Source organism: Phlebotomus papatasi, chromosome 3 (genome assembly GCF_024763615.1).
Source record: "Phlebotomus papatasi isolate M1 chromosome 3, Ppap_2.1, whole genome shotgun sequence".
NCBI lineage: Eukaryota > Metazoa > Arthropoda > Insecta > Diptera > Psychodidae > Phlebotomus > Phlebotomus papatasi.
In genome coordinates, this window is record NC_077224.1 from 38,675,685 (window position 1) to 38,703,027 (window position 27,343).

The following is a 27,343-nucleotide window of genomic DNA, read 5'->3' on the forward strand; positions in this document are numbered from 1 at the left end:
TCAGATGGAAAATCCCAAAGGAATTCATGTGGAGTACCAGTGGAATATTCCAGTGTAAACATCCAGTGGAAGACCCTTGGTTCTCCCACGGTTATATACACTCATACACATGGTAATATCCACTGGTAATCCTGTGGTTTCTCACCACGGTTATATGAGTGAAACAACAGTGAAATTTTCCCTGGTGATGGATGGAAATCACCATGGGCACTCCGAAGGTTTTCCCATAGAAACTTCCAAGTGGTGAATTCCTACTTCCAGGTGGAAAATTCCAGAAGAATTTGTGTGGAGCACCATGGAAAGTTCCAGTGTTCTATTTTATTAAAAAAAAAAAAAGATTTCACTCTGCGATATGTCTATTTTAATATTAATCGAAAGAATTTATCACAACGGTCTCTGTATTTCAAATGTAATCGACGAGGCGATGATGCGTTCGATGAGTAAATAACGCCATTTCAGCGCACGCGCATTGCTCACGGATTTTTCTGGAAGTCGTAGTGAATTCGTTCTTGTGCAGTTATTTGTGAAAAAAATACAATTAAAACTTTGAAAAACCAGTGACAAAAGTGTGCGGGATGAACAATAGAACTAGTTAAATAAAGTGACACGGTTTTCAATGCGAAATAAAGAAATTTAGTGCGCGAAACACAAAAAAATCATCTTCTCCGTCTCATTCTTTGTGTTGACAAGGTAAGACGCCATTTAGAAAAGAAAATACCGTCAAATCAACTTTGAGTCACAAGTTTTTCTTGAATATTTTCCAAATTAGTTGAGATATTTGAATATCCAGTGGGTAATACCGCCACCGAGGCTGGTAGATACCCATGGAAACTGCGTGACGCGTCAATACAAAATTACAATATACTTCACCAGTGGAATCCAAGGGGATTAAGGGTGGAATTCACCAAGTGGACACGTGGATAATTCCACTCTGTTACCAGTGGAATTTCCATTGGATCGCGCCGATTTTTCTTATATATTCACAATTCAACAGCACATAAAATCCATTTTATTGCTGTTTATTCGCTTTCCGGAAAGTCATGCAAAATTTTTTCTTGTATATTTTGTTGAAAATACCCAAGAAAGCTATAATGAACAAGAGATTTTACCTACTTCCTCCAAAAATGCAAAGATTTTCTTAGATTTTTCTTATATATTTTGTAAAATATTCTCTTTTTTTTAATTTTATTTTATTGTTCAGAAGATTTTTACTGCGCTTCCGCAGAAAACGTGAGATTTTTGGGATTTTCTTGTATATTTTGTTAAATATATTATAGACACCCATGTTGATAAGGAGGCTCATACTGCTTCCCTTCTCTGGTAAATCTTACAACAAACACTTTTATCTTGGGTATTTCTGAAAATTTACAACACAATCCTAAGAATTTAGGGGATTTCCTTGTGAAAGTATGAAGAATAATCTGATCAGCGTTAGTATTTTGGGTACATTCAATAAAATGATCAAGGAAATCCTATACAATATCTACGATTTTCTGGAAGAAATAGGAGAGAAGCCCTGAGCAATGTGGGCTCCTTGTATAGAAATGGATTTGTATTATTTGTATAAACAAATAAAATAAATAAGGTTTTTATATTTTATAGACCATATTATACACGATAAGGCGATGAAGTCCTGTGCCAAAATAGTCGGTCAAATCAAAGACAGCAATAGGCCATGCAGAAAGCGTAAGAAGGCAACGCCAGCAATTCCATTACCAAAGAACACTTCAGCAGTACCTGGGCCATATACTCAGCGAGATTTGAAATCGTTTGAATCTACTCATACATCTATCTATCGTCTAAATCATTAGCTGTGTAAGGTGAGTGTCTTTAATAATTTGTAGTCTACCAAATTATAAAAAAACATACAATAGCACTATTGTAGTAAATTAAAGTAGCGTGTGCACGATGAATTTTCGATTCGTATGATATGCAGTCAAATTCAGAAGGATTCGGACTTCGTTTTTTTTTCGTCGATGTCATTTCAAGATAATTTATTAATCAGGTGAAATGATAACTGTCTCATTGCGATCCATCGCTATTGTCGAATGTCCATTTATGGACAATCGAGATAATAACTTGCATTTTTGTCGCTAGTGTCGATAATTCTCGCCACTAGCTTATCGACGCCTCCGGACCTGTCGATTTGTACTTTCGAAGTGAAATTAAGTGAACATTTTGATTTTTTTTTAGTAAGTATCCTTTATCCTATTTTACTCTACTAAATACTCTTTTACTCTTTAATATATACCTTTTTTATAGATAGATAGATAGATTTATTTTCTCTTAAAACATCTGCGGCTGCCACCGACTTCAAGACCGACCTCATCGGGCAAGACGGCAGAAAATCCCGAATCACTCCTTGTATAGGCCATATTTATTTTCATATTCATCATTAGACAACATATGAATGTGTTTTGAGAAGCTTTGCAGATGGAAAGAGGTGGGTCCCAGCATTATTCTTTTTTTATGGAGCTTGGTCTACAAAAACAAAAAGAGGAATGGTTTCATAACCTATAAAACTTAGGCTGTTCCCCATCGAACCGGCAAACATCATCAACGTACTAAAACAAGGTCCTGGAAACACAACGATCATCTTTTCAAAGGATTCCAATTCTAAGGCTGTGGGAAAGATGTTTAACCTGTCCTGCAGTCCGGAAGATTGAGAAATACTGGGTAATTTTGAAGACAAATCTCAGGTAGCAGGCCAGACAGCCGAAAATTCGGCGGATTTTGCGAGGAAGTGGAAGAAAACGATCCATTATCGTGGAAAGGGCTTTGTCGTCAACTCCTTAATGAAGGGAATATTAAAAAAAAATGCGGCGAGAAGCCATTGGTCTAAAAAAGAACCAAAATTTCAGAGAAATCCCAATAAAATTATATTTCCGTAAATATTTGTATTTTTTATATGCTGTGGGTAATTTTTCAGAGCCATTATTCAATGGAATATTTGGCACTCAATGGGTCAAGTGGTAGAGCACTCGCTCTATGATGCAAGTGTCCCGGTTTCGAATCCCCTTTAGGTCACCAGGAAGTTTTCTGGCGTTAAAGGTGTTCGGATTGCATCCAGTGAGCTTCACTGCACTTGACTCCACGGGGCATGGAACTGGCAACCTCATCCCGTACAAGAAAAAATAATATAGCATGTCTAGAAATCTCCTTGCGGGAACGCCCACTTCCTTCATGGAATGTCGCGCCAGCATTATTTATTATTAGTCAATGGGAAATTTCAGCGTGCACATTTATTTACGTAAATTAGCTAGGCATACCTATCTCTAAAAATCAAGTCATGCTCATGAAAATTTGGATGAGTGGCTAGTAACGGTTACTTTTTTTCAACTTTTCTTTCTAGGTGATCAACGATTCCTGCTTCTTTTGTAATTCATTATAATGTAAATAATTTTTCAATCACGTCAATATTTTTTATATATGTATCTGAACATTAAATTAATTTGAAGTTTAATTAGATTTTTTTTTAAATTAAATGTATTATTTTTTTTTTAATTTTATTAAAAAAGTGAAGTTAATACATGAAATAAAATGTTCTCTGCTATATATGACCAGTGTTATTACTTTAGTCTCAAGCTTGAACGATAATCTGAAGTACAAAAATTGCCTGAACGCTTACAGAAAAGTATATTCTTTAATAGAATGGAGATATTTCATTAGGCATAAAAAAAAGAAGGTCGCATAGAATTGACATGTCAACTCCAAGAGATTCTTAGTATCATCGATATGACAATACTTTCGCCGCATTCGAAGAGTATAGTGCTAAAAGAGGATCTTCTGTTGCATCGCCATCGCTCTCTTCCAGCACCAAGTCATCAAGAGGAAACATTTCTTAACATCCATGAATTGCCAACGCAATGGTCTGCCAGTGGAATGACATGGTACAGCTCTTACCATGTGGATTCCATTGGTATCCCATGCGAAAATACCGGCTGGTTTTCCGAGATCACCCATGGAGTGCCAGTGGAGTACCAGTGGAAATTACCCCGCCCAGGTAAAGCAGTTACCACTGGGTTGCCATTGGTATCCCATGGGAAAACACCGGCCGGTTTTCCGAGATCACCCATGGAGTGCCAGTGGAGTACCAGTGGAAATTACCCCTCCCAGGTACGGAACTTACCACAGGAATTCCCTTGGTGTCCCATGGGAAAACACCGGCCGGTTTTCCGAGATCACCCATGGAGTGCCAGTGGAGTACCAGTGGAAATTACCCCTCCCAGATACGGAACTTACCACAGGAATTCCCTTGGTGTCCCATGGGAAAATACCGGCCAATTTTCCGAGAGTACTCATGGATTTCCCATAGAGTACCAGTGGAAATTACCATGCGGCAGCTTTAGAATTTCAACGGGAATGCCCATGGATTTCCACTGGATAACACCACCACCGAGGCTGGTAGATTCCCATGGAAATTGCGTGACGCGCCAATGCAAAATTACAATGTACTTCTACAGGGGAATCCAGGGGGATAAAGGGTGGATTTCACCAAGTGGACGCATGGAACATTCCATTCTGTTACCAATGGAATTTCCATTGGATCGCGCCGGATTTTTCTTATAGGGGGTAATTCATAATCAATCAGATTGGCTCGGGTTCCCAAAAAAATGTATGGGTTCCCCAGTCAGATTGGCTCGAGTTCCCCGAAATGAGTTACCCCTCGGAGTTCGAGCAGTTAAAATCGTTGGTATTAGCAAGAAATGATCCCTTGTACCCTTATGTATCCATTTCTTATTTTTAGAAATTGTTAAAGGTAGGGCTCGCCAAGGAGTTTCTAAGCTTTTCTCATTCAATCATCTCACTTTCTCTTCTCTATGCCTGGCGTTCCGTTTTTATTTGAATGAGTCCGACTAGACTTTTCCTAAGAACGTCCAGTTTGCTTTTTTTATGGTTGTCTTCTTCCTATCCTAGCCCTCGTTATTGTTACAGGTACTTTATGTGCCGAAGCTTCAGGTTTAGGATCTAGAGGAATTTCCTCGAATAGAACTTCATACGTTTTATGACACAGTGATCATTATTTTTCGATCTAATGACAATGACAGATGAACCGGTAGCTGAGAGTTATCTGGGTTCTCTATGACTGACCTGAAGTTGAAGGGATCCCTTGTATCTCAGTATGTAGTTAGTCAAAATTTTAATTTTTGACTAACTAGGGTAAATGTCCTAATTCAAAACCATTTCCAGACGCTTTAACTTTGACAGAAGATTCAACACATTAAGTACATATTTTTTCTGAAGAGAATTACACGAATTTGCTCCTTGGCTCTTCTTAAACTTACTGTTTAATGAAAATTCTTTAAATATAATTTGAAAACTTCTTAAATACAAGAAAAATATGCGAGCGTAAAAAGCTTCTATTGGAAACATATTAATCCAAATGGAGACAAGGGAAAGTTTCTAATTGGAGACAAACAGTGTAAGTGAAACCGCGACGAAAGGCTTCCAAAACCTTGTTGAGTTGCTCCTGAGTGCAGGATTTGTTCTTATTCTTGGTCTTTTCTCCTTTCCCATCTAAAACAATAAGAAAATCTCTCCAAAAAATCATATTTCCGGGGTTTCCTATTGAAGCATTTGCAGACACTTCAGAAAAACTCTTATTGTTCACGAAGTAAGTAATTATATTTCATTTGAAAACTTCACGTACTGTTAGCAATAAAGATTAGCATTTAATTTAACTTAAATTTGCCAGAAATAAGACATAAATATTAAGTAAAACGAATAAACAGTCACATCATTGTGGTTTTCATTGGAAAACATGGTCGATCGATGAAAAATTGATGGTGAAAAGAGGTACACTATTAATTTTTCTGAGAAATTAACAAATTAAAATTTGTGAATATGAATGGATTTTTGCTTTATTTGGAGCAAAATTAACTAAATATTGAATATGTGGTATAGAAAAGTATATTAATAATAATTAAGTAGGGAAGGGTGGGGCAGTTTCAATTTTTGCATATTCTTCTTATTCCTTTGAAAGGAATGGGATAAAACCTTTATGTTATTGAAGAGATAACTGACACCCATGTTCATAAAAATAATTAATTTCGTGACGCTTCTCGTTTGAATTCTGTAATTGATTTTATAAAACTGCATCAAAATGAAACATTATGTAATATTTTATTTTCAACAATTTCTGAACTATTGCACTTATCTATCGAAGTAACATAATTGTATTAAATTACGAGTGGCTTTATGTTTATTATAAGGCGTTTAGCGTTGAATGAAATCTAAGACGTTTCTGACAATTTTGATTTGAGTTCCGAAACTTCGTGAGGGGCAGTTTCATGTAAGCACACGAAGAAGTTTCCAGTGTCTAACAATTCACTTTTTTAATCAAAATTAACTTAAAATGATAATTGAAAACATTTTGTAGATGTTTTTGTCGATAAAGTTCGAAATTATGGGAAGTAGTATTTCCTAAAAAGTTCATAAAAAAAATTAAAAAAAATAATCTTTCAGTGTTTTTTAAGTGCTTGAAAATGATAAATTTAATTGTTATAATATCTTTTCAGAATGTTTTCAACAAGATATTGTAAATTTTTTTTAGTATTATAAAAATTCATGACTTTAAAATACTATTATAAAACTGTTATACTAAAAAGGACATGTTATAAGGCGATATAATGATCCAATAATGTCCAAAATTGGCCTAGCACTACAAAAGACATTTCTTTCGTATAAAAATTCAAAGAAAATTGCTCATTCAATGAGAAATAGGCTTCAAAATCTTTGGCAATATTTTATTTTCTCTGTATCATTAATTACTGTTCAAATTCTGTTATAAAGTTTCTGTTCGATTACATTTTTAGGGTTTAGAGTCTAAGAAGACTTCAAAATAGTAATTTTAATCAATTCTGGTATCGCAAGGTTCCTATAAACACGTTTTATCTTTCTCAAAAATTGGCTCATATTTATCTTGAAATTGCACCGCAACGGGGGACTTTCACGCATTCTGCCATTCAAGTAAAATCATCTTCTCCACAATAGACCAATGAAATTAAAGGATTATCATTATTATTTTTATTAACCCTAAACCCAACTGTAATTCACAGAATATACAAAGTTTTATTTCTGTTTATCATCTTTTTGCAAAATGGTCCTAGAATCCATTTTGCAATTTAGGGGTGAAACTGCCCCACCCTCCCCTACTGTATTTATCATGGAAAAAATGACGTTTCCATTTGTAGTAGCGAAAAGTTTCCATTTGGAGCAGGTTTTGAATTAGCTTAATTTACCCTAACTCTGTTTTGCTGCCAGATGTTTCCTGATTCTTAAACCGGTAAATCCATCTAAGAAATTTTGTGAAAAGTGCACTCAAAAATCTACATTAAAAACAATTGAACATGAAATTCGGGGTTTCTGTACCTTAACTCTTTCGTCTCTTTTGGGACTCTGAGTACCCAAAGCAGCATATGAATATTCTGTGAAAAACAATGTTTTTTTTTAATTATTCAGAACTCATAAAAATCCTATTCTTTTAGATGATTACAAACTAAAAGAATGTCAAATGTAATATATTTTTTGTAGGACCTTAATTAATTCCTGAGCTTAGATATTTTTGTTTAAAAAATGGTGAAATTGGCTTGCAGCATATGCTGCGGTCCGGAAAGAGTTAATCCAATCGTCTAAAATTTGTAAAACATTCCCTCTGATTTCTTGGTGTTCAATCAATTTCAAGCTCTTTTTGTTCCGGAAATATTTTTTCTCAAAGTACCTGAGAAGTGTATGAAAAGTGAAATTATTTCCAGGACTTTTGCACTAAAGTTGTCAATTTTATAAGGTATTTCATACCACCCGAAATATTTTCCTCGTCTACCACAATTTTAAAAGAAAATTTCCACTCCTTGTCGTGAAAATTGACTAGAAAAGATATCTCCTACTCCTACCAAGAAATCAGCTTGGTTGACTAAAGACTAAAGCGCCAAAATGGCAAGACATAGTGACAGTTTGGATATTGAATTGCGTTTCTTCGACTTTTTATCCAAGATCGCAGAATGCCAAATCTCGAAATTTGAAAAAAAAATTGAAACTTTATCTTTATTCGCAGAATAGAGCCCTATATTTAGAAAAAGTGACCTAAAGTGTTTAATTACGTGTCAAAGTTGTGCTATTTGTAAGTGAAAATAGCTCAACTTTTTTGCTTAATATTAGAAAAAATATTATTCATAAAAGATTTTTATATTACTTTTATAGTTTTTAAAGGTCACAAAAATAGTATAGTAACATTGATTTTATATAGAATCTATTAATTTAGTAATTATTAACCTCAAAACTTTGTCAATTTTTCAAGTCAATTAAATTTAAATTCGCATGGACATTTAGTGGAATATTTTACAATAACTGATATACAAATTCCAAAAGTGATTATTATCCTAAAAATGTTCATCCTGAACATTAAGTTTGAATTATTCAATTACCTGATGGCTTGTCCTAAACGGGTTAAATTGCTATCGATTTTTTATCTGAAAAATGAGCCAAAAATTAAAAGAAAACACTGCTTTATCGTCAATGTATTAAACACTACTATACAAAAGTATTTATTTTTCAACAATCATTCCATATCACAATCATTGAATCTGTCCTAAAATTTTTGTCATATACGGTGTTGTTTGATCCTGTATTAAGTAATAATTATTAGTACTTTTTTTTTGGATGGGCCAAAAGAGCCCATATCAGCCCAATTCAAAGCCAAGAACATCATCAAGGCTGTAACCGAAGAGTTTAAAGTCATTCTCGTAGAGTTGGTAGAGTCCTCTTAGGGTACCAATGGGCAGTGTATCAAAGTAAGTTCGCATCCTCTCACTCGTCCCGGATGTCCGTTGTCCAGCCGGAAAGGTCACTGATGCATTAATGAGATGGAGTGCTAGAGCAGAATCCTCAATGAGTGTTTCATACTTCCCAATGACATTGTACTTGATCAGGCAGGGATTGCAGAGGTTCGTGATGGGTTCCCAGTGTTCATTGAAGGAATGATTTGCTGATTTACTGAGTTCTGGTGTGAGTAGGTACTGTGCAAATTCACTGAATGTGACGTCATTCCCGGTGGCCAGAGAAACATTGCTGGCATTTGGGCGAAAATGCCTAATAATCTGTCGACCGACACGAGCTTGAAAATATTGTGCACTGGGCATATTACCTTCGAGTTTATTCCTGTATGCTGACAGGAGACGCTCAAAGGGATGCCGAGTGACAATGAAACGTGTATAGTCTGATAGGATTTGGGCTTTTTCCTCCGCAGACAGAGCATTAAGTTTGACAAATATCCCCGGGGAATGAGCCAATTTGGCAGGAATTTGCAGTGGTTCAGTACCATTCCAGGCATTCGTGAGTATCATCAGGACCCTCTTCCAATTTGTACAGGCCACCTTTGGCACATAGCAATAGAGAAATCTGTGTTTCTTGTCCACCAACAGATGATCCATCTGTTCATCCGTGAGATCATCGGGTGTGACACTATTGGCCACATCTAGAGAGTCACACATCTTCTGCAGCATCTCCTGTCGCTGTATATTCTGTGCCTGTGTCAATTCTAACCCATGCACATTTATCTTGAGATTATTATTGGGCTCCAGCTGACCCAGAGCCCCCAAAAAGAAGCCACAGAGCAGCAGCAACCGCCAAGCATGGTAACTATTGAGCCCAAAAGTCATTGGTGAGGTCAGTGTTTTGAGCATTTATCGCGCTTTCGCTTCACAAAGCGCAATTCGTCTCTGTTCCCAATCCCGTAGCTGGCCACCAGGTGATTATCGTCGGCTAATCTAATGCCACCGTAAGCCAGCATGTAAGTCCGCCAGATGTATCGCCAAGAGATTTGCGTTCTATCCGCACCTTCTTGTGCCTCTTGACGCACTTCTGTCGGCAATTTTGACTGACACGCACGGCGCAAATAACGCCTCTGATTGAGTCTGTAAGTTCTCTCAATTGCCCTCTTGAGATCACGCACTGTTGTCCCAGATTGAGGAATCTGCCCAAAAAGAAAGCAGGCCCAATATTATCCCATGTGATTGATCATGATTGTATACGTATATCTTGGCTTTGATAGGATTGTTTTAGGGGCGTCAATAAAACAATTAATTCAAAGATAAACACTTAAAAAATGTTGAGCACGTTTCATGTGTTTAAAATTCTCATTGGACAATCAGCAATTACCCAGGAGTAAATTATCTCACATATTCTTTTAATCAATATTTCCCGTAAAGCAATGAATGGAAATTTTTTGGAGGTTATCAGAGATTAAATTCTTTTAAACATAGATGAAATTGGGGAAAGAAACTTCTGAGTCCTGACATTGTTTTTAATTAAATTAAAATAGAAGTATTATTTTATTTAAGCACTCAGAAAAATATTCGAGTAAAATGTACTCGAACCGAAGTTGAATTAACTCTTTTTCGTTGTGATTTTCGATTAACTATATTATTTAGAGTTGATTTTACTTCAATTTAGGTGCAATATTCGGAAGAGTTGTTTTAACTTTTTTTTTTGCTAAAATTTACATGACAAAAGAGTGTAAATAACTCTTTTGAAGACTGAAAATAACTCGTTGTAACACTGAGAAAAAAGGGTCCGATTAACATTTTTTCCTCGTAACTTTAACACTTTTTATAGGTGTAAAACTATATCAACGCTTTTCAATGTTAATTTTACACCTTTTTAAGGGTAAAATTAACATGAAAAAGGGTTAATTTAACCCCTAATACACCTAAAAAGGGTAATATTTACACCGATTTCGGATCAATAATGCAGGGTAAAATTAACATTTCCGGATTATTATTTAAACTTTTTTTGGATTTCTCTTAGTGAAGAGTTAAAATAACTCGTTTCAAGAGTTAAAAAAATCTTTTAGAGTTAAAAAAAACTCTTTCAAATCCCAAAATTAATATGTTTTGCAATTTTATGTTTTTTTTATTTTATCATTTTCTTTATTATATCATTTTCTTTATTAATATTTTCTTGACCTCAAGTTCTCTATGTTCCGAGCGAAATATCACGTATGATGCAAGCATATGTCTTCAGGAAATACTGTTAAGCAAATTTCTAATTGATGTTCCTTATGAACATGAACCTTGTCACACGAAAATCTTCTTGACTGAAGTATATTCTTAAAACGAAAATACTTTAGCATATACTTCAGTCGAGATGAAATTTTACATCGAAAAAGAGTAATAATTACATCGATATCCGATGAATTTATTTAACTCGCATGAAGAGTTGTTTCAACTCTATTTACTAAAATTTACAACGAAAAAGAGTAACAATTACATCGATATTCGTAGAGTTAATTTTTAATTTTAGAGTTAATTTAAGAGTTCGAATCTCCTTTAGGTCACCAGGAATTTTTCTGGCGTTGAAGGTGTTAGGATTGCATCCAGTGAGCTTCACTGCACTTGATTCCACGGGCATGGAGCTGACAACCTCATCCGGTACAAGAAAAAATAATAATGCATGTCTAGAAATCCCCTTGCCGGAAGGCCTAAGTTCCTCTATGGAATGTTGCCACCATTATTATGATTGTTATTTTATTCAGAAAAGCTTTATAAGTCATTGTATTGGGGTGTCGACTTTAGGACAGGCCGAGTATAAGGCGTCTGAAATTCAGAATATTGTCTGGAATCGTCTTGAAATCGGTCCCAAACACTTTCCTGAAATGACTGTTAGACTATCAGTCGTAGATTTTTAATTTTTGGGTTCTAACATCACAACCCCAATAGGATAAATCTCAGATCGTTGTTGAACTCTTTCATACCATTTAAGACTGTATATTCAAGGGAAAATAAATATGAACATTCTGGGAAAAGCAATATTTTTGGACTATTCAAAACCAATAAAAATTCAATTCTTGTGGATGATTCGGATGATTATACAGTAAAGATGTCCATATCTAGACTAGAATATATTTTGCAGGAAACCGATTCATTCATAGGAGATGATCAACAGGTCAACATAGTTAGCTATAAGTCTTTAACTCTTTAAAGAAGAGTAGGTCACTGATGACCTATTTTTTCCGATTACTTAGAAGAACAATTAACTATATTGTCAGAAATTTCTTTTTTGTTGACCGCTGACCCGCTCGTCCTTAAAGAGTTAATAAGATATGATCTAAAAAATAGTGGGTCAAAAAGACTGGAAAACAGTATATTTCTCATACTTTTTTAAAAAGAAATTAACCTAATAAATATATTATTAAATTCTAGTTCTTAGGTATATCAAAGTACAATATTTAAACTATATTTTCTGGAATTTTCACTTAAAATTTTAAAAACTCAGTCGTTGGGACTTGATTTTCTAAGACCTTATTGAGGAAAAATTTACTTTGCAATAGTAACGATTACTAAGAGTAAGCTAAGCTTCATCTGAGGTCGAAAAACAAAAACTTTCCTGATAGCAGAAGAGTTAAAATCGTACTCGATTAACCCTTTAACGGCGAGAGGGTCAAAAATTTGGGGTCAAAAAAAAAAAACGTTTTTTCTCACTTTTTAGGGCAAAACACAACTTTAGATGGCCGTAGGAAAAATTTCATTTTTGGGTCACTTTTTCGGGTACCTTTCTCTAGGTAATAAACTAAAATTTTCTGGAGAATAAGAATATGCTATTTAGAACATTCTATAAAGTACCGTTAATCGTGTAAATTAAAATCGCGATTTTAACCCCCTAAAAGTGCTCAAAACGGCTTGAATTCTCTAGATAATATACTAATTTTTTTCGTTTAAAAAAAAACGAATTTAATTTTTTTTCGAAAATCTTTCGTTCAATAACGAATACGTTTTTTCAGGTTTCTGAAAATAAAGACCTAGGGGATGAATTTAAAAAAAAATCTAAATTAATAGTAATAATCGTTATAATACTTTATTAAATTCATAAGATTAAGGTCAGCCCTTTTACAATTGTTAAAGAAAAAAAATCAAGAAAATATCAATATTACAAAAAGAGAAAAGAAAGAAAAAAAGAAGGAATCAGAAAAAAAGAAGAGTTGAGCTTTAAGCTCTTAATGGTTCAGCCTGAAAATGTCGCTGAATACCATCCTCACAGTTAAAATTTCATAAAATTTAGTTTAAATGTACATTTATGTCCTTAAATTTATTGTCCTCTTTGTAGAGGTTAACTACAAAAGTAAGACATTTCCGTTAAGGACAAATTATTGTGAAGTTTTTTTCCGTTTTGCCTTAGGGGTTGCATGGATCTCTCAGGTCAAAAAATAGACCTTTTTCTGATAATAATTTATTGTGTCAAAAATATTTTAGAAATTCTAACTTTTGGGATATAAAAGAGTAACTTTAGAACAAAATAATTTTTTTTTTGGAAAATTTTGAAAATCGACCGTTGGTAGCTGATTTTCGGTACCATTTCTCAAAAAACAGACCTTGCGGTAGGCAGGATTTCTCCCAGTAGGTTCATTTGAAATAAAAAAAAAACAAATATACTCTGTTAGAGGATTAGTTGAACCCCTGGATGAACGAAGGATTTTGAAAAAAAAAATGGCTTTTTGGCAAAAGCTTTTGTAAAAAAAGTATCAATTTTACCGTATTTTTCAACACATTTTGTATTGTAAAAATGGTCCTGCTTAAAGGAAGTGCAAATCCTTCGTTCAAACAGTAGATAATACTTCTCAAAATATGTATGCAAAATTACAGAAAGATCGGTTCAGTAAACTCTGAGTAATTTTGACTATGCATTGTAAAACGGTATTTTGAGAAAAACGCGTTTAAAGTTTTACAAAAATATGCTCGCGCGAAATTTTCAGAAAATATTTTTCAAATGTTACAAAAAATAAAAAAAATTGATTTTTTTTACCTGAGAGACCCATGTAAAATTAAATTTATTATGAGATTTGATACTTTAAAATTGAAGACTATTATCAAAAAATGTGAATTTAATTTTCTATTAGGAATGATTAAAAAAAAATCTTAGTTTTATTTAAAATCTGATTGTATGAAAATTAAAATGATGTTTTTTTGTATCTGACTGTATAAAATTTCTGATAAGGAGTTTGTACCATTTTTGCACATTTTGTATACTTGAAAGGAATTTAATGATGTCTTTTGTTAAAGATATGTTTGGTCACAATATTTTATTTTGAAAGTTACCAGAGTTAATCAAGACTATCTGTAAAAAAAGAAGTATTAACTGAAAAGAAAATAGTAGAAAAAATTTCTCTAATTCGAAATATAGAACACAAAATAGTCAATATGCGTGAATTAGCTGATTTCCAAAATTAGAGAAAAACTTTGTATATAAAATGCTCATGCATCAATATTCATGTGGCACAGATTTCGTCACGAATATTTGCTATTATGCGCTTTTTTTTGCAAAACTAAAAGGTGGCCAACACTTAATTAGACCAAATTTATTTCTGCGGAAGGTGTTGAATTAGAATAAAACCTAATTTAATTTCAGTCAAGTTCTAGTCATATACCAGTATCTAATCAAATCACTTTCACTGTGGATTCTGATAGTGAAATGTTCCTTTAAGAATATATCACTTTGATATTCATTTAAAATTTGTAAAATCAAGAAGTTTCTTTTTATAAACTGAATTTGTTGATTTTTTGTATGGAATACTCCAAAGATACACTTCAGGTAAAAATGTGCTATTTGTTTAAATTGCTTGATTTGCTAAAGTCGTTAGGGGGAATCTTTACGTAACAGTGGAAATCATTAAGTACAGATTCACATGAATATTCTCGTGCTTATGAAGTGTAGGAGGGATAGGTAAATGTTGTGTTTTAATCACTAACACAGGTGATGTTTTAAGAGTTTTAAGGCACGTACTATTGGCACAAGTGTGTGAAATTTCGATAATGTCGCTGATGAGGTGGAAAATTTGACTTTAATCCCAGGGTATCAAATAGCAATAAATTAGTGATTACCCCATTAATACATGAGGAATTAAATTGGTGTTCTTATAGGGGAAATAAGTTCTCTTATAGCCCTCACTCAACACGTAATTTTCTTATCTGGATTCGGCTAAAGTGCGTGTTTTTAGCGCGAAATAAAGTCAACTTTTCAGCAGAATGGCTCACTAGAAACTGGTGAGTCTTATGTGCTTTTGGTGTAATCATCAGTCTATGTTTCAAACAAACAGAAACAACATCATACTACCCACCACAAGGTCGCAAATTTTCAGTGAGTAAGATAGAGAGAACATTACTCAGTGCTTCGTTAAATTTATAATGTTTAACCTTTTTTTCTGCCTCTACTAAAGTATACACAAAATTTGCTAATATTTACATTATCATGAGATTAGAAGTTCACAAGAAACATAATATATTTTATTTTCCAAGAAAAGCAACAAATCTAGAGTTATCGATGTTCAAGTTTGCAGAAAATTTTCAATCGTGATTTCGAGTAATTAAAATCATGATGCTGTTGAATGAAGAATTTTTGGTGCTTATTTCAGCGAGAAAGTGTTAAACAGATGTTCATTAACAGCATTTGATAGTTTGACATGCCGAAAAATTTGGTTACCAAATTTACTGCTTTAATTAGCTTCAAGAAAAACAATTGAAAAGTTTTCTCTGCCTAATTTTTAGACAAATATCACCCGAAATCTTTTATTTTTTTCTTTTACTTTTAAATGCTCAAGCTATAAAACACTTTTGTGCAATATACATAAAACATTTAAGTTACAAAGAGGAAGCACTCAGAAAAAAGAGGGTGCGATTAATATTTTTTCCTCATAACTTTAACACTTTTTAGGTGTAAAAATATATCAACATTTTTTAATGTAAATTTTACACCTTTTTAAGGGTAAAATTAACATGAAAAAGGGTAACTTTAACCCCCAATACACCTAAAAAGGGTAATATTTACACCGATTTTGGATCAATACTGCAGGGTAAAATTAACATTTCCGGAATGTTATTTTAACTTTTTCGGATTTCTCTCAGTGAGTCTTGACTAAGTCTTTCAGTACTAACAACAAATCTGACGAACTTAGGGGATTGTGGTTTATCTTATTTGAATGTGACAGCCTTTGAATATTGCATTTTTTCATTTTCCTCTGAAGCATAAATTCAATTGTTATAATGGTAATAACTATTAGCAAGGGCGAGAAGGGCGCAGTCAGAATTTTAGTAAGACGGGGCTAAATTTTAAATTATTTGTGAATATTTTTGGAACGTTATCCCCAGTTTTTCTAACACAAATAACCATTTTTTAAAAGAAAAATTAACACAAAATCCAATTGAAACTAATCTTAACACTTTAAAAACGAGAAGGTCAAACGCAGGGGGTCCGAAAAATCACCCTTTTTCACTTTTTAAGGTGTCTACACATTATAAGAAATTTCTATCAAAAATGAGCTTCAAGAAGTGTTCTTCAAGAAAATTGCCTACACATTGGTGAGAATTTTTGACAAAAAGATGGATTCTTGAAGAAAATTTGTCTAATGTGTAGACAAATTTCTTCAAAAATCATATCCAATTGAAGGAAATTTCCATCAAGAATTTTTGAAAGAAATTATCGGCTACACATTGGAATAAAATTCATCAAAGTCATTCTTGACAGAATTCTTGAAGGAAACCATCACGATTCAAGATTGTTTTTCACGAAAATTTGTTATTTTCTGCTGGAAAAAGTGAGAAAAGCGTTTGGTGAAGTTCCTTGGGATAGTATTTAGTGAATTTGTGAAGAAAATCTTCTAAATATGCAAGGGAATAGTGTTTTTCTGGAGATGTCGTTCCTGGTGGAATCCAACCCAGCCTTTGAAGGAACATTTCCTGTGATTTTCCTCCAGAAATTGCCGGAAGTTAATCCATCTGTGTATTCTTGAGGTGTTCCACAGTACAGTGGCCTCGTACTCCATGGATTGCAAGATGGATGGAAAGGAGAAAATTTACGGGGACTTTGGAATCTCTGCCTTGGTTACCAATCAAAACAAGAGCTAACCAGAGCCACCGAGGAGATCTCAATTCAAACGAGAGCTGTCCGGAGCTACCAGAAGCCATCACTTGAACCCCCAGAAGAACATCAGAATGATCTTTTATATCATTCACTTTCTCAACCACTAGGAACTCTGTGGGATTGCTTCCTTTCGAAAACATCAGAACTGGATAGCCACATGCCTTCAATTCCTCATGTCAATGGAACATGGAACCCAGTAAATAAATCAGTAGTGGAATTATTTTGGAACATCCATGGAATTTTCACAGGAATATTCTTCTATTATATTAATTTAAAAAAAACTACATTTTTTACATAATAGAGATCCTTTATGTATTTTTTTTTATTTATTAAGGGGTCCATCTGGAAGATGTTTGCCCCGCCTTTATGTAATTTCTAATGATTATTTATTAAAAATTCCTACTTTTAATAACATAATGAAATGTAAAGGACTAGATTCAAAAGTAGATTTTTTGGGAGTCTTAAAGTGTAATTTTTGGAAAATACTCTTAAGATCTCATAAAAAAATCCTCCTGATATTGATAAAATCCTTTCCACAAGCGTTAAAAACTTGAATGAAACTTTTTACTGATCAAAAAAGACAATAAATTTCAAAGGCTGTCTCTTATTTGAATTTTAATGCGAAATTAAAATTGAAATAAATTTTATTTAATTTTTGGGAAACTGCTCTTAACATATACTAGATTTTTTTTAGTTCATTTATTTTAAACCGCTTGTATTATATTATAACATCCCCACATCAGATATATTTTCTACTACTAAAAATAAGCAAACCTAAATGTTTAAAAATCCACGTAATCTTCTAAATTAAAAGTCCTTTACATTGCATTATGTTATTAAAAGTAGGAATTTTTAATAAATAATCATTAGAAATTACATAAAGGCGGGGCAATCATCTTCCAGATGGACCCCTTAATAAATAAAAAAAAATACATAAAGGATCTCTATTATGTAAAAAATGTAGTTTTTTTTAAATTAATATAATAGAAGAATATTCCTGTGAAAATTCCATGGATGTTCCAAAATAATTCCACTACTGATTTATTTACTGGGTTCCATGTTCCATTGACATGAGGAATTGAAGGCATGTGGCTATCCAGTTCTGATGTTCTCGAAAGGAAGCAATCCCACAGAGTTCCTAGTGGTTGAGAAAGTGAATGATATAAAAGATCATTCTGATGTTCTTCTGGGGGTTCAAGTGATGGCTTCTGGTAGCTCCGGACAGCTCTCGTTTGCATTGAGATCTCCTCGGTGGCTCTGGTTAGCTCTTGTTTTGATTGGTAACCAAGGCAGAGATTCCAAAGTCCCCGTAAATTTTCTTCTTTCCATCCATCTTGCAATCCATGGAGTACGAGGCCACTGTACTGTGGAACACCTCAAGAATACACAGATGGATTAACTTCCGGCAATTTCTGGAGGAAAATCACAGGAAATGTTCCTTCAAAGGCTGGGTTGGATTCCACCAGGAACGACATCTCCAGAAAAACACTATTCCCTTGCATATTTAGAAGATTTTCTTCACAAATTCACTAAATACTATCCCAAGGAACTTCACCAAACGCTTTTCTCACTTTTTCCAGTAGTGAAACAACAAATTTTCGTGAAAAACAGTCAGAAGAGGTAGAGACTTGGAAATGATGGCAATCTGTCAAAAAAATTTTTGATGGAAAATAAAAAACCCAATGTGGAGGCATTTTTCTTCAAAAATTCCTTCAAAAATATGAATTTTTCTTTAAAAAATTCTTGAAATAATTGTTGATGAAATCAGCTCCAATGTGTAGACACCTTTACAGCAAAACTTAACTTTATATGACTGTAGCAAAAATTTTGTTTTTGGGTCACCGATGACCCAATCGTCCTTAAAGGTTATAGGGGGAGGTGGGGCTACTTTGAGCTGTAGTGCTACATTGTTATACGATTTTTTCGCCCATGAAGCTGGTCTTTACAAATATTTTATTTAGATTTACAATTGTTTTGTCTATCCAAAATAGATCAACTTAAAACCCAGTTTCCTTTAGAAATATGCGAAAAAATCGTATAACAATGTAGGGGTTCCACTAACAAGAAATTAATAAATAAAGTTAAAAGAGCACAAAATAAATTGATTAAAGCTATTTTCCATTTAAATAAGTTTACTAGAAGCCATACATTATACAAAGAATTAAAATTACATCCTATCGAAATTATTATAAAATTACAACAAATAATATACATACATAAGAATAAAAATAAACAAATCCACACACAAAACCTGGTACAAATACATGAAGAAAACAGAAGAAATAAAGGGAATGTTATTAATATCAAACCAAAGACAACTAAATTTGGAATAAACTCAATACACAACCATGCAATAAATAATTATAACAATTTACCAAGCGAACTTAAAAATATAAATGAAAATGTTCAATTTAAAGAATTTATGAAGTTGTTGAGAGATGCGTTTTAGAAGAAATCATCAGGGAATCGTTTGCAACAAACAAAAATGAATTGTATAGTCTTAATTTAAAATCTATGGATTTGCAAGACACTAAGTGTAACAATAAAAATGAAAATTGAATAGTCCCACAGCTCAAAATAGCCCCACCTCCCCCTAATGAATTTGAGTTTTTTTTTCTTTGAAAATCAATTAAAATCTTTTGCTAAGACTTTTTGAAAAAAAAAAACCAATGAGACACAGATATTTTTAAAGAAAATTCTATTCTTTTAAACATTTCTGCACTGATTTTAAAGATTCATCAAACTTTTTGAAGTAAGAACATTTTTTTTTGGGATCAAGCTTAAACGCAGTTTCTTTCAGGAAAAGCTAATCCTTTTTTTATAAACGTTTTAGTACCGCATTGTTTAATTTTTGACGAAATTAGACAATGCGGTACTAAAACCTTCTAGATAGTGAGTAGCTTTTCTTGAAGAAAATTGCGTTTGTGCTTGATAGTAATGCCCCCTAAAAGAAATGTTCTTACTCTCAAAATTGTTCTTTGAACTTTAATAGTAAATATCTGATTTTGATGATTTTAAGTAGTTTGGATAGCTAATAAATCTGTTTCAACCAGTTTTTCCAAAACTTTTTTCAAAAAATTAATATTAGCTTTTTTATATAAATGGTACGAAAACTTTAATTTTCCTTTGAAATTTTGAAATTGGTCTAAATTTTCTGGGCTACAACATGAACATAAAATTATCAAAATCGCTTGCTTAAATTTCGAGATAAATTATAAAACAGTTTAAAAGCGGTTTTTCAAAAAAAAAAAAATACTGCATAGAAAATGAATAGAAATATTTATGAAGATATCTCTTTCTAAATCAGAGATATTACATACTACAGACAGACGGCCGGACCCAAAATTGCCAACTTATGATTTTCGGTATCAGGGATGTTCAAAATTTATACCCTGTGATCTGAGCACTTTGAGAAAATCGGAGAATGTGATTAGAAGGAATCACATCTAATGAATCCATATTTATCCAAAATTGAAAGATTTTGCTCTTTTTAAAAAGCTCATAATATTCAACAAAAGTAAATCGTTCAATCCAAAATAATTCTTAGTTTGGTTTTTTTCTTTTAATTTATTGAATATCGTTAAATGGAAGGCTGGTAACATGGTCCCTGCCTGTCAGTAATCCATAATCCTCACAAGTTATCCAAAAATGGAGACCCAAAGCTCTTGTTTCCTAAGTGCTTTGGCAAAAAACGAAAATGAGCTCTAAACTGTAATTTTAATGTTCCACAATTCATGTAATTTTAAATATTAAAAGTCATTTTACGAATAAATCTTCTATTGTGAGTCATAGAAGGTTAATCAGGGTTAGTAACTCTGCAAATACATTTTGGTATAGACAATTTTTATGGGTGATAAAAAACTGCAAATATCGCCATGCGGCAGCCTTTCACATAGCTTTTTCACATATTTCCTTTCATTTTAGTTGTCCGGCTAAATCCTAAACATTCTACAGTGCTTTTTTGTATGTATTTCTGTCAGACAATTAGGGTGAAGTCTACTTATGGATGTTATAAACACTTAGGGTAAGTTTGCCTAATTCCGGCTAGCTTGCAATTTCGGCCACCTTTTATGTTCCTCGAATTTCACTTGAACCATCTCTCTTCACTTGAACTTTCCATGAACTTTTAGATTTTACGTACTCTAGAGATTATACAATGCAAAAGAATAATAAAAAATGTAGCTACGACAAACGAGATTACGTGAAAAAAATATTGGAAGAATTCCCGAAGGGCAAGGAACTATGAGAATGAAGGTGGCCGAAATAGGGCACCAAAGCTATATTTTTATTCATTTTAAAATGTATTAAGAATTATTTTAGAGTAAAGGGACAGATAATCCTAACCGGCTTATGTAGGTGAGATTCTTAACGTGAGCTAACTCGGAGTGCATGCAAATTCGATTTAGAGCTGAAGTTGGGAGACGCCATTCAGTCATCTTGAATCAAATTCGTGAAATTATACAAATTTTGTATTTAAACCAAAATATCAAGGATTTGGATGAATTGACAGAAAAGTGTTATATGGGTGAAATGTAGACCAGAATGTTCTCTATAATTTTCCCATAGAACATGATCTCATCGATTACTCAGAAGCCAAGATAATCGAGGTTTTTTGTTTCTTAACTCGTTTTTTCATCTAGAGTGCCCCAAGTAGTCATTTGTTGAACTTCAACTATATCAAAGAATTGTTGTATTCTGTGGGATTTTCCATTTAAAACCCTATTTTAAGTGTCTTGGTGGAGTAGAGGCAGTCAAATTGGCATCTGAGTGATTTCAAAGCGTTATTATTGGAAAAATCAATTTTTTCACACTTAAACGGCAAAATCGGAGTGATAGCGTAGTCTGAGCGGAAAATTATGTATGGACGAAATGTAGAGACAAATGTCCTCTACAATTATGTCGAAGTAATCATCAAAATCGGTTCAGCGACAGTCGAGATAATTGAGGTTATGTGATATTGAAATTGATTTTTCGACTGTGGCGCCCCTGGTGTTGGTCCCACGAAGTTCAAATATTCTAGAAAGTTGTAGCATTTGGTGAGATCTTTCGTTTAAGCCCTCATTCATCAAAATCGGTCACATAGAACCGGAGATATGATTTTTTGAATTTCGTGAACTTTGACCCCTCATATCTCCGGTTCTATTGAAACCACAGCGCACATACGCACCATTTTGGAAACGTCCTAGACTGGACTACAACATACTAAAATTTGATTAACTTGCACAATGCCGTTTTTGAGAAAAATGTCTTTGAATTTCGATGAATTTTGACGCTATCACAGCGCCACCTGTGGTGACTTTTTGAACTTCCATCTGAAAGTGCTCATCGAGACGAAACCAAAAAGGTAAAATTTATGTCGATATGTTAATTAGAACCGGAGATAGAGGCCGGTCAATGTTCGAACTTTGACCCCTTATAGCTCGGGTCAGGGGTTATGGATCGACTTAAGGTTTTTTTTGTTTGATAGGTATAATCAACGGCTACAACATACTAAAATTTCAGCCCGATCGCATAAGGAATTTTTGAGTTATTTAACTTTTAAGATTTAAAAATTTTCTTTTTAAAAAAAGCGCCCCTAGCGGTGGTTTTATGAACTTGCGATGTTAGAAGAGGAAGTGGCATTTCACGAGAGCTTTCCAAAAAGCCCTCACTTTTTAAATTCTGACAATTAGAACCGGAGTTATGGCCATTTTAAGAAATTTTTTTTGGACCCTTATAGCTCGGGTCAGGGGGGTCGGGGGACCTTAAGTTTGGTATTGATGGAAAGCTCTAAGGCCCAGCTATAACATACTACAATTTGAGCCCGATCGATGCCATAGGGGCGGAGCTATTGAGAAAACAAAAAAAGGGGGGTCTTCAAAATGGCGGAAGGAGGGGTGGGGGGTGGGGGGTCTATGCACCAAGTTGCAATTTTCACCCGATATATAACCTTTGCCGAAAACCGCAAGTCGATATCTTTTTTAGTTTAGGAGCTATTAAGCTCCAAAGAGCGGCCGGACGGCCGGCCGGCCGGCCGGCCGGGAACGTAACTTAGCCCCCCATATATTCGTGATCAGGAAGTGGCGAAACACATTTTGGCCAAGTTTGAGCGCGATCGGAGGACATGAAATTTTGTTAGGATTATAGTAGGTGAGATTGTTAAGAATCTCACCTAATAAAGACGGTAAACTCTTTACACAAGGTTCCAAGCAACACTCTTTCAGAAGAAAGAATAAAAAAAATCAATATATATTTAAAATATTAAATTTCAAACTTGAGACTTTGACGCTTGCATGCAACTATACCGAAATTTGGCACACTTACCCTATGGACAACACAAAAATTTTAAGTTATTACATTAAACAGATTACGAAATATCAAAAAAAATGTTAATTACATCATAAACTAACATTTTAAATCTTTTACAAATCTGTTTTAGATAAGAACTTAAGAATTTTGCACGCTGTCCATAAGTGTATAACATCTATAACAGTGTATAACAATATGATATGAGAGAAATTACAGTGGACTCTCTCAAATTCGGGCATTTGGGACCGAAATGTCAACCGAATTAGAGGGAAATTCGGGCGACAAACTGTTTGAAATGCAACGATCTTTTATTCATCTGCATACACATATTGAGTTTGCAGTCATATATATCGGAAATTGCATGAAAGTCCCTCAATAATGCAAAATCACATCAAAACTAAGACAAACCATGCCAAATTTGAGCATATTTGATTCATTTGATAATCATAATCAAACTTGAAAAATGACAACTAACTTTTTTCAAATGTAACCGCTTCCCGAATTAAAAAGTAGCCCGATCTTAAAAGGGCCGAATTAGCGAGAGTTTACTGTACATTACATATTCCTAAACCTCCCAAACTAATGTATGTGCTAACTCCTACTTTGCTCTGATGAATATTACAGTAGAGTTTCGCTATAGTCCATATTTGGTTTCAGATTTGACACTTGGGTCGCACGTCCATGTCATTTTTAAAAATTATCAACGACTTTTAGTATTGAAATTGCTCGATTAAAAATTATAAATAATTAAATTAAAAATAATTAATAATTAAAAAGCATAACCTAACTTTAAATCAGTGTTTTGAAATCAAGGGTCGATAAATTGTGGAATATAGAGCGATGGCCTATAGCGGGGTTCTACTGTATACAAATACGCGTAGCTTGCTATCTTGTTCCGGCCGGGATGTTTCAAATAAGTGACAATTTTGAAGATTGACAACTTCAATGACTTTTTCTTCTTTCACGAAAAACAGTGCTTCAGACGCTTCAGAAAAATGTGATGAAAAGTTATTGTATTAAAGTGTTTTAATTATAGTGATGGTTTTAGAGAGAGCATTAAGCTTTTTATACAAATCATTTAATGATATTCTCTCAATATTATCAGTGGAAAATTAAAATTCAAAGGCTGCCTTAGTCACGTTCAAAGGCATACATACGGCCTACCATGCAGACTGCTTTCGTACAAATTAACTTCACATTTTCAATTTTCTCACCAGGAAAATTGAGAGGACTTGTAAGTGTTAAAAGGGACAAGAATAGAATCTTAATGAACAACAGAAATAAGACTCAAAAACACTAAGAAGAAAATCCTTAAATTTTCAACATAAGTTTTCGTCAAGGGGTTACTCAAGATCGAAAATTTGTGACCATATTCCGTTTATTCCATGGGATTCCCATGTGATTCTAATGATTCTAAATGTGTGATTCCCTTTATAATTCAATTCGGTATTCCGGATTCTCAAATATTCCATCCTGTGATTCTGTTTATCCCCGATATCGAATTTCAGTTATTGCTAAATACGATCAAGGTAATTTTTGAACAATAGGAAGAGCTACAATGTCGCTATGGAACAGTTTTAGGAAATATCTAGCTAGAACGCTTTCCACATCAGGCCTCAAAATAATCAAAATAGGGTTAGAATTCAATTTTTGAAAGAAAGTTTGTAAAACTCTAAAATGACCATTATCAGTCCATTTTTTTATCAAAATTTCCCGTCATTTTCTTCAACGAAAAGCCTTAATTAAATGCTTTATTTTAAACATGTAAAAATATTTTTTTTATCAGAATTTCCACTGAAACTTTTTGTGGAATGTTTGCGTCTGAATATATAAGTTAATATAATTAAAAATGACTTGAAAATTAATTTATTGTGAACTTTCAACAGAAAGTTTGTCGAAATCTTCTCTTAATCCATTTTCCTTAAAACATAAAAGCTAGTATCTATTTTTGGAAATCAATTAAATCTGATTAAGTGGTATCTGTATCACTTGAAATCATCAAAATCGGATTAAAATTAGTTTGTTTCTGATTCTCAAGCATATAAAGATAAAAGCTGATTTAATCTCTAAGAACATCGGTTTGGGATCCTCAAACTTTATATGCAATTTCCTGGAACGGAAAGCTACACACTCAGATCCATAAAAACGTTTTTGTACCTTTTGTCTAAATACGACAAAATCGCTTAAATCGGCACAGTGATTTCCTCAAAAAAAAAAACAGATCGTAACTTGATTCCCTTTTCCTTTTATTGATTTTTAATTAAGCTCAAAGTCAACATAATTAAGCTAATTTTTACAAATTTTTTACAAAACGATTTCTTTTGGGGATAGTTTTCCAATTTGGCTTCTGTCCTGCTAAAATCCTAGCTGAATCCTTGCCTCTAAATAGATCCTCTTATCAATCCTAAATAATGGGCACCTCAATCTATACAAAATATTGAACATGGGACAAAATGCAGTGCCTCACAATCCACAATTTTGTTCTTGGTATCCCAGGGATAAAAAGAAATCCATATAAATCTGTAATGTACCATGGCTTATCATTATGTATCGCGGAATATTGAGTAAGAATGATTCTGTGATTCCATTTGATTCTAGTGATTCTTGAAGGAATATCATTTCAGATTCTATTAGAATCTTATGAGTGATTCCGTGGATTCTATAGATTCGAACGAAAAAATGTGTCGGTATTCCAAATTTGAGTAACCCCTTGGTTTTCGTTTAATTGCGGACCACATTCTTCTATGACTGATCCTCTGTCGACAATTTTTTTCAGGCTCCAATAATCGGGAAATTTAAAATTTCAATTTAGGTTCGATTCCAAATTACCCCATTGTATATTTTAATGGTCTGAATTCCTAGAAAGATGGTATTCATTGCGTATAATGCAATCTGGAAATGCGTTAAAAATTCTAGAACAAAAGCCAGAGATCAAGAGCATAAAACTATTGCAAAAACCATTTAAAATATAAATTTTATGAGACACTCTGGCTGGAAAAGTGGAACTTTTGCGCATTGCGTTGTTCACGAGCCCCATTCTCTTTCATCTTTTTTTCCAAACATAATTCTTTCACAAACTAAAGAGGTGAAATTATTGTTTCTTTCTTGGAAGAATAGAATCACCTAGATTTACCGTAAATGGAAAATCCCATACACGAAACGTGTCTAACAAAAAATAAAAAATAAAAAATTCTTAGGAATAGCTTACCACAATTTTAAACGGTGGAAGAGCTTCCCGCGTCACAAACACTGTAATTGACTGACCCCTGATAAGGCTGATCTGGAAGGCAATAAATTGGTAATTAGCAGACCGATGCCTATCTTGGCGTGCAAAAGCTTAGGAAGTTTCCACTCCGGAGTTTGGAACACTACTGAATTTTTTGTGCCACTTCTATTTCGTGTGCATCTTAGCTTTTTGTGCTTTCTCTCTCACTCTCTTTCCAATCTCCCCAAGAGTCAGCACAATTGCACGGAGAGACAATTAGAAATTTTGATGCATGAGCTGTCTGTTCCTCACCTGTTCATCCACTTCCTCCAGTGTGACGTCAAAGGGTATATCACGAAGATGCGTCTGACTGGCCAGAATCTCACTCAATTTAGTCTCCGTGATGGATTTTAGCACTTCATGCTGCTTTGCGATCTTCTTACTATTTCTCAAGTATTCTGCAATCTCTGCACTCGCGTTTAGTGGGCTATTTTTGCTCATAATTATCCAAAAAAGATTTCACAGAAGCAGCATCTCTTCGCACAAAAATATAAACACGTCTACTGACATGGCATTTGACAAAGCACACTGAGAGAAAAAGAACGTGGGCTTCGTTAAAATCCCCTCCAATCAATTTTGAGAGAGAAATTGAGAGAAGTTAAAGAAAACTCAACGAACAAAGGGGAAGTATGTCGAAAGAGGAGAAAACATGCCTCTAGAGTTCCCGCCAAAAACTATTTTCCTCTCGGAAAAGCCACAAAAGAGATGAAAAATCCAACAATACAGCAATATCCAAAATCCTTACATCTTCTTCTGTGGGACTGCGTTTTGCAAAAATAACAATATCTCCAGATTTTTACACCAATCCCCCATTAAAAAAAATACGCAAAAAGTCTCCTAACCATTTCTTTTTACTACGAAAAAATTTTTAAACTTTTACATTAT

At 33.7% G+C, this 27,343-nt stretch overlaps 2 protein-coding genes and 1 long non-coding RNA gene across 4 annotated transcripts; 1 reads left to right on the forward strand and 2 right to left on the reverse strand.

The window, feature by feature from the left end:
- Window positions 1-431: 431 nt before the first annotated feature.
- On the forward strand, window positions 432-3,555 carry LOC129805654 (uncharacterized). Its single transcript, XR_008752103.1, has 3 exons — window positions 432-690; window positions 1,603-1,820; window positions 3,353-3,555. It is a non-coding gene; the product is annotated as an uncharacterized LOC129805654 (long non-coding RNA).
- Window positions 3,556-8,501: 4,946 nt separating this feature from the next.
- On the reverse strand, window positions 8,502-9,680 carry LOC129805623 (carbohydrate sulfotransferase 11). Its single transcript, XM_055853666.1, has one exon. The coding sequence runs from the start codon at window positions 9,678-9,680 to the stop codon at window positions 8,679-8,681; it is 1,002 nt and encodes a 333-aa protein (XP_055709641.1). The 3' UTR covers window positions 8,502-8,678.
- Window positions 8,502-27,003, reverse strand: LOC129805643 (U11/U12 small nuclear ribonucleoprotein 25 kDa protein-like). Of its 2 annotated transcripts, XM_055853687.1 has the most exons (3): window positions 26,711-27,002; window positions 26,402-26,473; window positions 8,502-9,970 (listed from the first exon to the last, which is right to left on the reverse strand). In XM_055853687.1, exons 1-3 carry the CDS (start codon window positions 26,897-26,899, stop codon window positions 9,665-9,667), a joined length of 567 nt encoding a protein of 188 aa, XP_055709662.1. In that variant the 5' UTR covers window positions 26,900-27,002; the 3' UTR covers window positions 8,502-9,664. The 2 variants fall into 2 exon arrangements, with proteins under 2 accessions (XP_055709662.1, XP_055709663.1); XM_055853688.1 differs by lacking the exon at window positions 26,402-26,473 and having other exon boundaries at window positions 26,711-27,003.
- Window positions 27,004-27,343: the final 340 nt, after the last annotated feature.